The 12,333-nt window shown below is 37.5% G+C and overlaps 1 protein-coding gene across 2 annotated transcripts in view; it reads right to left on the bottom strand.

Moving 5' to 3' along the window:
• RIOK1 (RIO kinase 1) overlaps positions 1-12,333 on the bottom strand; it is a 40,014-nt gene that overhangs the window by 26,192 nt on the left and 1,489 nt on the right. For both annotated transcript variants that reach the window (XM_064362963.1, XM_064362962.1), the window contains exons 2-8: positions 10,325-10,526; positions 8,202-8,292; positions 6,546-6,615; positions 4,944-4,986; positions 2,698-2,790; positions 1,011-1,123; positions 829-909 (exon numbers count right to left, since the gene is read on the bottom strand). In XM_064362963.1, coding sequence (XP_064219033.1) covers positions 829-909; positions 1,011-1,123; positions 2,698-2,790; positions 4,944-4,986; positions 6,546-6,615; positions 8,202-8,292; positions 10,325-10,526 — 693 coding nt within the window. The remainder of the gene's footprint in view (positions 1-828; positions 910-1,010; positions 1,124-2,697; positions 2,791-4,943; positions 4,987-6,545; positions 6,616-8,201; positions 8,293-10,324; positions 10,527-12,333) is intronic.

Below are 12,333 nucleotides of genomic sequence, written 5' to 3'. Positions count from 1 at the left end.
AATCCTATAACAGTTCCTTATTATCCTCAGTACAAATTCTTTTTTTTTTTTTAATTATACTTTAAGTTCTGGGGTACATGTGCAGAATGTGCAGGTCTGTTACATAGGTATACATGTGCCATGGTGGTTTGCTGCATCCATCCCCCCTATCATCTACATTAGGTATTTCTCCTAATGCTATCCCTCCCCAGTCCCCCAATCCCTGTGATCCCTCCCCTAGCCCCCTCATCCCCCAACAGGCCCCAGTGTGTGATGTTCCTCTCCCTGGGTCCATGTGTTCTCATTGTTCAACACCCACTTATGAGTGAGAACATGCGGTGTTTGATTTTCTGTTCTTGTGTCAGTTTGCTAAGAATGATGTAAGCACATGTAAGTACATCTTCATCCATGTCCCTGCAAAGGACATGAACTCATCCATTTTTATGGCTGCATAGTATTCCATGGTGTATATGTGCCATATTTTCTTTATCCAGTCTATCACTGATAGGCATTTGGGTTGGTTCAAAGTCTTTGCTATTGTAAACAGTGCTGCAATAAATGTTTTCAATGGCTTACAAGGCCTTCCAAATGATCTAGCTTTGTGGAATAAATATGAATTGTGGCAGTAATCTTCTGTAATGGATGCTCAGAATAGAAAACAACAGAATAGCAAACAATCTCTATTTGTTCAGAAATGTGTTTTTTCTGCTTCCTTCAGCAGATCTAACAAAAATGAAGCCCTAACAAGTCCCTACATTTGGGCAGAACCACACTGGGATCTGTCGGGAGGAAGGGCTGATGTTCATGTGCAGAGCACAGGACAGACATACACACGCTCGAGACAGTCACCTGATTAAGTTCCTCATTTCTTTTTCTGCCCAAGTTTTCACCATTTTCCTAGGGTTTCCTTTACAATAGCCATGACGAAATCTTGAATAAGAAAAATATTTATTATTTAAATCATACCATTATTGTTTTAATGTTTTAGGAAATAGAAGTTAAACCAACTGGAGGGAAAAATCTGAACTTACCTGAATTCCCCACTTACATACTTATCCCGATCTTTGAACACCAAAATAGAAGTTTTATAAATTTTGATTGCTCTGCTCTCTCCATTTGCTGTGCTAGCATGGTATACATTAGCCTATTTTAAGTAAAAAATCAAGAAAATGAAGTTTATGTTAAATAACTACTGTTACTTTTTCAATCAATTTGATTCTAACCTCAAAAGTCAAGTGAACTAAAGTAACATGAATAAGAAATACCACTGCCTTTTGAACATGTGAATTAAAATATGAAATATTATATCAAAAGGACAGTAAATATAGCTCCAATATACAAATATAGTCATATGCCACATAACATTTTAGTCAGTGGCAGGTGACAGACTGCATATATGAGGTGATCCCATAAGATTATAACAGGCATTTTTACTGTTAACTTTTCTATGTTTAGATAAATATTTACCATTGTGTTACAACTGCCACAGTATTCAGTACAGAAACCTGCTGTACAGATTTGTAACCTAGGAGCAATAGGCTGTATCATATAGCCTAGGAGTGCAGTAGGCTATACTCTCTATGTTTGTTTAAGTACACTCTACAATGTCTGCATAATGACAAATTTGTCTAATGATGTATTTCTCAGAAAGTATTCATTAAGCAATGCAAGACTGTACAGTAAAATCCAATTTAAATATATGGGAGAAGTGGTTTCAAACTTTTTTTTATATCTCAAGTATATGCAAAATAATTAAAGACATTCTTAAATCCAGTGATTTAGGCCAGGTGTAGTGACTCATGCCTGTAATTCCAGCACTTTGGGAGGCCAAGGTGGGCGAATCACTTTAGGCCAAAAGTTTGAGACCAGCCTGGCCAACATGGCAAAACCTTGCCTCTACTAAAAATACAAAAATTAGCTGGGTGTGGTGGTGCAGGCCTGTAGTCCCAGCTAGTCAGGAGGCTGAGGCAGAATTGCTTGTACCCGAGAGGCAGAGGTTGCAGTGAGCTGAGAACATACCACTATACTCTAGCCTGGGAGACTGTCTCAAAAAAAAAAAAAAAAAAGACTCTGTCAAGACTCTGTTTAAAAATTTTTTTAATCCAATGATTTATAAATTGAATTTTACTGAGAACTGCTACCAGCAGAATGGGTTTTACACTTCTAAAGAATTGCTTTAAAAAAAAAGTCAATAAAAACTATGTGAGCTACAGCACTCACACATATTTATTAGTTGGCCCTTTCAAGGGTCTGCAGACCCCTGCCATTATAGATGAGATAAGTAAATCATGGTAAGAGTTTCCTTCAAGCCAGAGAAGTCAATCTTGAGTCAAAAGGATTTCAAAGTCTTCTCTAACAAACAGAAAGCAGTATATCCATATGTAAATAAAAAAATAAGAAAGATTTGCTGACTCATAGAAACATAATCATAAACCCCTTGCCCCATGAGTAATTTATTTTATTAGAACTCAGGCCTATAATAATCTGAGCATCTCAACTTACTACTGGGGACAACTAGTTAGACTCAATGATACAATGCAGCAGTGGTAGTGAAAAGGCTTAGTTATAGGTACAACTTCCTCTCTAACCATAAATATTAATGTGTATAGCTCTGTTTTTCTTTCTTTTTAAAGGCACAATGTAGTACTAAGTGCCATAGTTTCATTTGGTATCTGAAATAAGAAAACTAAATATTCAATCATCCAAAGAAGAGCTCACTTCTTTTCCTGTGCTAATGCAGCCATTTATCTCTGTTATGATTCCTCTAGTCAACATCTTGAACAAAATCATTCTTGTTCTGGGATCCAACACCTAAAAAGAAATGCAAAAATTGAAAAGTTCTGAAAGACAGTACCAAATCTTTCTCATTAAAACCTGTGATAATGAATAAACAGCAGAGCTTAACTGTACTACACTATCCTGGTTGACCAAATGAGAGTCACTATTTGGAACTCTTATTCACTCTAATTGTTAATCAGTAAAATGTCAGGTAAAGGCCATAGGAACTAAAGGCAACCAAATAACAAGTTCATCCAGTCATGGAAATCAAAGGTTACCAAGTCCAAGGGAAGCAGAAATGAACCCTAGGCTATTAGCTAGTAAAAATATAATGCAAACTACATAAATAGTATTACATGTTCTAGTCACTACACTGAAAGTAAAAAGAATCAGGTGAAATTATTTTAATACTTTTTTAACTCAAAATATCTAAAACACTATCATTTCAACCTGTATCAATATAAAAAGTCATCAGTGAGATAATCCTGTTTTTGACACTAAGTCTCCAAACTCTGGTGCGTCTTTTGCATTTGTAGCATATCTCAAGTACCCAGTGGTTACTGCCACGGACAGGCAGCTTTAAATTAAGGGTCAGCACTCTCTGGCCCATGGACCAAATCAGGCCACAGCTTGTTTTTCCTTAGCCTGCAAGCTAAGAATGGGTTTTACTTTTACAGGATTGCTTTGAAAAAAAAAAAATCAACAGAAACTACATGTGAGCCACAACGCTCACATATATTTACTAGTTGGCCCTTTCAAGAGTCTGCAGACCCCTGCCATTATAGATGAGTAAATCATGGTAAGAGTCTCCTTCAAGCCAGAGTAGTCAATCTTGAGTAAAAATGATTTCAAAATCTTCTCTAACAAACAGAAGGCAGTGAATTTAAAGGCTGTTCTTGTTCATCCAAATATTTGTATGCAATTTCTAAGGATACCAATCAGTAGCTCCTTATGGCTCAGGTAGGCCCTCTAGCCCCATGGGGCGAGACAGTATAAACTAGCCGAACTCAACTATGCTTTACGGTCCACCTTCAATGAAGTGGCTGGGGTCACACCAGAAACCTAAGGTTAATATAAACAAAACCACCTGGGCAGACTATAGGACTAAAAGCCAAACCACAACCATTGCAACTAGAGAAGAATGAAAAGGCACTAATTTCCATTCCTTCTCTACTGCACAGGTAAGCAAAGAGGGGAAGTCGGCTGGCTGAGCCTCTAGGTACAGAACTGTGCGTCTGCAAAGTTGGCAGTCACACAAGTAAGGGGCATAGGAAGAAATGACGTAAGAACAAAACAGGGAAAAACAAATGATAAATTTATAGACAAGCATATATTTTATATAGACACCTGAAGACTCAAGCTATGTACTCTATCATTCAAAATTAATTTTGAAAGAAAAAAAGAATTTTCTGCCAAAAATAACCCTAAAGTTATTTAGGGTCTTTAAAACTTAAGGCTATCTCATCTTTCTGAGGTAAACCATACTTGGTTTTCAATTATGGAAATAAATCACAAAATAAACTAGAGGACAATGAAGACACAGACCCCAGACCCTGCTTCTGTCTAATGGTGGAATTCGGAACATATGTTTGTGTATATGGGTGGGGGAGAGTAGTGGTAGGTGGCAGAGGCAATGTTCTGACTCTTTTTATCACTTTCTTTGCATCAAAAATCTGGGCCAAGGCTAACATCCAATCACATTCTTTTGTATGAGGGAAAATTAGGGGCCAATTTTTCCCCATTCTTGAATAGAAAGAATAAAACAAGCATAATTTCTAAGCAAAGAAAGGATTTCTAATTGGAAATTCGAAAACATTATCTGACCCTCTCTCTTTCACACCCACTCTTCCTGCTTTGTGGCAGATAACGTACCTATCTTCTGGGAAAGCTCACAAAATTCCTATGGACCATTCCTGAAAGATTGATGGTCTGATAATCTCTCCAAGAAGGGGAAAGCATCATATGGTGGCTCTGCAAGGCCACTGAAGGACCATGACTCTAATTAATCCAATAGTCCTATAAAAGCAAAATGTGCATCTCTAAACTCAAAACTATAAAAGGAGTAATTTTATATAGGAGTAATTTTAACACTAGCATTAAGCGCAAAGGATAAAAAGCAAACTACAAGTCAAAGAGAAAAGAAATGCTAATTAAAAAGAAGAGTTTGCAACACATTTAAATTGTACCTGTTCTACAGTTGCTCTGTCTGCCTTATCTTTGATGCGATACCTAACCAAAAACAAAAACATACAGTTGACACATTCAAAATTCAGTCAGAAGCCAAAATAAAAAGCTTCTAGATGTAGGTAATTTCATAAAAATTCCTAAGTAAGTCATTTCTTTAAATAATAGATTTTATGACATGACTGTAGATTTTTCACTATTCAGTGGAACTTTCTTCGTTTCCCCTGAATATGCAAAATTCAATTCTGTATTTCGGCAAAAGGAGTATGTATGCAGTGAAAAGAAAAACCTAATCATATTTCAGAAGCATCAAAGAGCAGCCAGGGTAAAGTGAACTATGTACCGTCCTTCAAATATTTAATGATTCTATTAGTAGAGAATTAAAGTCTTGCCTTTTCGTTTTTTAAAGAGATAGCATCTCACTATGTTGCCCAGGCAAGACATGGACTCCTGAGCTCAAGTATTCCTCCTGCCTTAGCCTCCACATAGAATTAGTCATTTACAAGGCTTTCTCTTTAGAGTCATTTTCTAAGAAGACACAAGTTTTTTGTTTTTTAAAATCATTTCAAGACAGTCTTCAAATGCAGACTCTGATTTGTTTCCGCTTATACACTGAGTGTAACTCCACCTAGCACACTAACCTAAACTAATAAAGGTTTAAACACAAAGATTCAGACACCAATGAAATAACAAATGACTATGGTGTATCTCAAAAAGCTGATACCTCTTGGACATAGCAATAAGTCGGAAGAAAGCTGGCTTTTAAGTTCACTTCTCACAGTTAGTTGTATGATCTTAGTGTCGTTTTCTATAATATAGTGATAATACTTTAGAGTTATTAGCATATAAGAGAAGTTAGCCAGATCTTAAACAATTGGTTTTGAGAACAGAAGTGTAAACAGAAACAGTTCTCAGTTATACCATTATTTAGTTTACAGTCTTCCCTTAAATTTTTAAAAATACTTCATGGGAAAGAATAATTCTTAATACATTTTAAGGGAATATTTTTGCACATTTTAGTTCAAACTGAAATCCACAAACACTGTTCCCCTCATGAGAACACATTTGTAAATTTCATGAGATTATAGGTTTACTATGTATTTTTTTAAAATTCATTAATTTTTATTTTATTTATTTATTTTTGAGACAGAGTCTCACTTTGTCGCACAAGCTAGAGTGCAGTGACACAATCTTGGCTCACTGCAACCTCTGCCTCCCAGGTTCAAGTGATCCTCATGCCTCAGCCTCCCAAGTAGCTGGGATTACAGGCATGCACCACCACGTCTGGTTAATTTTTGTATTTTTTGTAGAGACAGGATTTCACCATATTGGCCAGGCTGGCCTCAAGTGATCCCCCCACCTCCGCCTCTCAAAGTGCTGGGATTACAAGCATGAGCCACTACACCCAGCCAAGATTCATTATTTTTAATTCACAAAGGCATAGGCTGTCCACTAAGGAAAAAAAAAACATACACACATACACACTGAAAGAATAATTGGTTTAAGTATACAAATGAATAACGTCTGTAAAAGAATTATGATCAAGATGCTGCTTAATCTAGATTAGCTCTGTCATTCATGCTTATTATTAAAATATTACTTACATATCTGCTTCCTTTTGTCTAGACTTTTCGGTGACTTTATTTATGACAGAATCAGTAACATTTAGCTTATCTAAAATACAAGAAACCCACAATGTAAACAATATGTAAGACAAAAAGACATTAACAAAGTTGCTGAACGGGGTATTTCTCCCCTCTTCCTTCTCTTCTATACTTTCTAAATATTTTATTGTAGATAGAATACAGTTTAATAATGAAAACAGTTAAATGTTCTTAAAGGTAGGCACTAAATTGTGTTCCCTTCACAAGTGTTGTCACTGTCATCACTACAGCTGTAATAACTGAATTCTAGATGCAGAAATTCTTCAAAAATACTGTATTTGCATAATAAATTTCAGACACTTGCCAGTATTCTACATGACTAATATAACTACCTGAATTTAAAGTTTAATTTTAAAAATTTGCTTCACTTCAAGTTGTAAGTCTATCATAGGCAAAGAAGATCCTAAAATACTTACATTAATTTAGCATGCATTGACAGCTTATATGAGAAACACTGCGCTAGGTTTAGAGTGAAGAGGCCCAAGAACAGAAAAACAGCCTTCCTTCCTTCCTTCCCTCCATTCCTCTCTTGCATTTTCTAAGAGGTGATAATTCAAATCAACATGCTGATGCCTGGCATTGAACAGGTCACTAAATAATTAACACCTATATACAAAGTCTCTAGTGAAACAAAATGTAACTATATTCAATACCCTAGTATTTTCAACATCCTACTATGAGATAACCCTATTACAAAATCTAAAACAGCGTGGGCACGGTGGCTCACACATGTAATCCCAACACTTTGGGAGGCCAAGGTAGGTGGATCATTTGAGCTCAAGAGTTCAAGACTAGCCTGGTCAACATGGAGAAACCCTGTCTCTACAGAAAACACAAATTAAGCCAGTGTGGTGGTGTGCACCTGTGGTCTCAGCTACTTGGGAGGCTGAGGTGGGAGGACTGCTTGAACCCCAGAAGTGGAGGTTTCAGTAAGCCAAGACTGTGCCACGGCACTCCAGCCTGGGTGACAGAGTGAGACCCTGTCTCAAAAAAAACAAAAACAAAAAAAAAAAAACTTAAACAGAACAGACAATAACTTAAATGGGTTTTTGTAACATTATATTCCTACTAGTGGGAAAACAACTAAAATAGCATAAGCTAAAGTCTTTTTCTAAAGTTATGTTTTTAAATCACTAAGATTTTAATTTTCTCTAAACATTATTGAGTCAGTAACACTTGAATACATTCATTTTTTCTTTTTTTCTTTTTTTCTTTTTTTTTTGGAGACAGAGTTTCACTCCTATTGCCCGGGTTGGAGTGCAATGGTACAATCTTGGCTCACTGCAACCTCCACCTTCCAGGTTCAAGGGATTCTCCTGCCTCAGCCTCCCAAGTAGCTGGGATTGCAAGCATGCACCACCACACCCAGCTAATTTTGTATTTAGTAGAGATAGAGTTTCACTGTGCTGGTCAGGCTGGTCTCAAACTCCTGACCTCAGGTGATCCACCCACCTCAGCCTCCAAAAGTGCTGGGATTACAGGCGTGAGCCACTGCACCCAGTCTTCATTTCCTGATCTGATAAAATTATACAACACTTCATGGTTTTTGAAAAATGTCCTCTTAGCCCAGGGAAATAATATATTTTGTAAACTCACCTAAATTAATTTTATTCTCAAATTTCCGTAAGACTTTGTCTGCTGGAGTAGACATTTTGGCTGAACTGCTGTTGGAAGTCTGTCGATTTGCCTAGAAGAGATGAGTTCCAGAGTCTAAGGTACTAGTTGTAAACACAAACCTAAGATTCACCATCACATTTCCTTAGTTCATAGTTAGCTATTAAAGCATCAATACTTAGAGGAGTACCTTAAGGAAAGCTAAGAGTCAATCAAATTATTTTAAAGAGCATTTGAAACAAAAGGTTAAAGTTACTGACTAAAACAAAAAGTCTGCATAATCCATTTTTTTAACTTCTCTATGATTCCTCTTTATAAGTAACAGACTAAAATTAAATGTATTTTTCTAATCTTTTTTTTGAGACAGAGTCTTGCTCTGTTGCTCAGGCTAGAGTGCAGTTGTGCAATCTCGGCTCACTGCAACCTCTGCCTCCCCAGTTCAAGCTATTCTCCTGCCTCAACCTCCCAAGTAGCTAGGATTACAGGCACCTGCCACCATGCCTGGCTAATTTTTGTATTTTTAGTAGAGACAGGGTTTCACCATCTTAGCCAGACTGGTCTCGAACTCCTGACCTCATGATCCACCCTCCTCGGCCTCCCACCAAAGTGTTGGGATTACAGGCGTGAGCCACCACACCCAGACTATTTTCCTAATTTGGTTTATAGATTTAAAATTTGAGAATGTTCATTTACCCCCACGGTATATAACAAAGAGCTAAGACCAATATTAAGCTGGTTCAGAATTTCATTTTGGGTCCAATGTCTCAAGAAAGGGAAAGATTAAGTATAAGGCTTAGCACTTAGACTGGTGCCATGTACAAACTTAAATAATGAAATTGCTCAAAGCCTCATTACCAATCAATGAAGGAGTCACCAAAACAAGACGATCTGAAAATGCGAAATTTCTTATTACTTACAATATGGTTATTTAAAAATGCATGCATTCTGGTCCATGATACAGCCATTTTATTGTTCTTGTTATTTTCTGAGACAGAGCCTCACTCTGTTGCCCAGGCCAGAGTTCAGTGGCACAATCCTGGCTCACTACAACCTCCACCTCCTAAATTCAGGCGATTCTACAGCCTCAGTCTCCCAAGTAGCTGGGATTACAGGCACCTGCCACCACCTGGCTAATTTTTGTGGTTTTAGTACACACAGGGTTTTGCCATATTGGCCAGGCTGGTCTCAAACTCCTGATCTCAGGTGATCCGCCTGCCTTGGCCTCCCAAAGTGCTGGGATTACCAGGGTGAGCCACTGCGCCCAGCTGATATAGCCATTTTAATAGTCAAAGGAAGACTGTTGGATTAACCTTTATGCTTTAGCAAGATGTACCATTTTAATCCTATGGCCCTACACACTCAGTACTTACAGTATGAGAAGCAGCTGCACATGGTTTGGTAACTCGTTTTTTGCACATGGTAAATAATCATAAACATATTCCTATCTCATTAATAGTCTTCCATTACAACATCTTTTATGGCTGTATCATGCCTCATTGTGCAAATCAGTCCCACAGCACGTTTGATCCAGTTCAAGGTTGTTTCCAATGTTCCTCTACCATAAACAATCCTGGAGGATCATTCTTGTAATTAAGTCTTGGCACACGCATAGAATTGCTAAGTCAAAGTGTTTTGAAGTTTTTAAAGTTTTTATCACATACTAGTTTATCCCACAAGTAAGTGTACCTATTTACTTGACCATCAATGATATATTTTGTCTTTAACAGTTTCATAGGTGAAAAAATGGCATCTCTACAAATTTGCATTTCTTTAATTACTGGGGCTGAACTTTTTTTGCCATGTTTCCCAATCATTTGTAGTAAACTGCCAATTCACGCCCTTTCCCATGCAGATTTTAAGCTCACAATCTCATGAAACCTTAAATAACTCTTTTTAAATTTACAGATTCTGGAAAGAATCCACACCCAAGAAATTATCAGAAATATAGAAAGGATGAAAAGTGAAAATCAGAAGGCTGAGGCTACAGGACAAGATAACATGAAGAAAATCTTTTAGTTATTCAATTCCAGAATCACAAAACAGCCTTTGAAAAAAGAAGACATAAGCAGACTATACAAGGATGTGCAGAATCCTTTATAAAATACCTGTGGGTTGCTTCCTCCATTCCAGTCATAACCCTTGGTAAGTTTTCCAACTCCTTCATCCCAGTCCCAATCATCATCATCATCATAACCCTCCTCCTCCTCATCTTCTATTTCACCTTCACCATTCTCATTCACATTGTCTTGAAGGTCTTCAAACAGAAGGTCATCCTTCTCTTTGACTGTCTTCAAGTCTCTGTTTTCACTAGAAATAATAATGTTTTATTATTTCATAACAGAATTTACACATACCCTAACTGAACTCACATATTTAATTACTTATGATGTAAGAGTTTAAAATATTGATAAACCTAAAATAGATTATATATTTATATAAATACACCTTCCAATAAGCTCCATCTTCTTAAAACCACGTTCTCCTGTTTTCCAGTTCTGTTGCAGTTGTTTGCTCACTCTGCATGCCCAAATCCTACTAGTCAAGAAGCACATCACGTGTTAAATCTGGTTCTGCCTTAGTGAAGTTAGAATTTACATTGCTATCTTCTCTGCTAAATGAATAACGCAGACCAGTATACCAGACTTGACTCTAGGAAAATCATTCACAGAGCTGCTTTAAGAAGAGGAAAATTTTTCTGTAAAAGGTTAAAAAAAAAAAAAAAGACAGAGGGGGCCGGGCGCGGTGGCTCACGCCTGTAATCCCAGCACTTTGGGAGGCCAAGGCGGGTGGATCACAAGGTCAAGAGATTGAGACCATCCTGGTCAACATGGTGAAACCCCATCTCTACTAAAAATACAAAAAATTAGCTGGACCTGGACAACAAGAGTGAGACCTTATCTCTTTAAAAAAAAAAGCTTTCTGATAAAAAATTTGGGAATAAGTCTAAGGCAGCCTTACTTTGAACTTGGTAACACTTTGCAACAAAAGAAGTTACATCAAGCTTTGTGTTCCACGAAGAACTCCAAATCATCCTTGTTCATGATGGGAAGAAATGGTGAATACAGGGGCCAGGCACTATAAGTGAGTAAAGTAGGCTGCACGAGAGAAGCGGGCACTGGCAAACCGGGAAAAGAGGTCTAGGGTAAAGGGAGCACAACTAGTAAGGACTTTCTCTTTTTTTGGCCATATGAGGATTCAGGCCTAGTGTTAACAGATTTTAATTTTTCAAGAGAAGCTAGAAGTCTGGATTTCTGTGTAAAATCTATCCCTTAATTGGCATAGTCAATTTTTACAAATAACTGTGCATACCAAACAAAACATGTCTGCACGCCAAATTCAACAGGGGACTATCAGTTTTGACCTCTCCTGTACAGAATAAGGACAGAAACCATAAAAAAGCAGCTGATAATATGAGCTACCAGCTGAAAAACAGACATGAGTTTAAGTAAATTCAGTTATCAATCCCAATTTATTAATTAGCCGTGGCTCCGAGGGCTCCCATGGATACATGGAAGAAGAGAACAGATAATCATTAAACACTTGCTATTTACCAGGACTTCATACATATGCTCTATAGATTGACAGTATAATTGCCTAGAGAGGCATATTAAACTTTGCCAGACAATTCTTCATTGTGGGAGACTGTCTTCTGCACTGTAGGATGTTTAACAGCAAACCTCTGGCCTCCACCTACCAGATGCCACTAATGCCCAGCTGTGACAAATAAAAACGTCTCCAGAAATTGCCAAAAGCCCCTGGGTAGAGGTCGGGATGCAACATCTTCCCTGATGGAAAATCACTGGTGTATCCTTACAATACCCTGGGGTGGATGGTAAATTAGTGCCCTCTTATTACCATTAACTACCCACCAGCTGTGCTGGCTGTGTTTCTTCTGCTGCTTAACTTCTTCCCTAAGGCTTTCTGTACACTTCTCTGGAACCATAAAACTGGAATGCCCTTCCCCTTTCTCTGGCTAACCCCTACTCATCCTTCAAATATCAGCTCACTATCACTTGCTTAAGGAAGCCTTCTTTCACCCACTTCTCTTTTGTATTACTTACCAAATTCTAATACAAATAGTTTGTCTAATCATTTAATAATTTTGGTTTCCCCT

The sequence above is a fragment of the Aotus nancymaae genome, unplaced genomic scaffold (assembly GCF_030222135.1).
Source record: "Aotus nancymaae isolate 86718 unplaced genomic scaffold, 86718_ANA_hifiasm-v0.15.2.pri h1tg000051l, whole genome shotgun sequence".
NCBI classification, from domain to species: Eukaryota; Metazoa; Chordata; class Mammalia; order Primates; family Aotidae; genus Aotus; species Aotus nancymaae.
The sequence above is the reverse complement of the archived record's forward strand: the minus strand, read 5'-3'. Positions and strand labels throughout refer to the sequence as shown.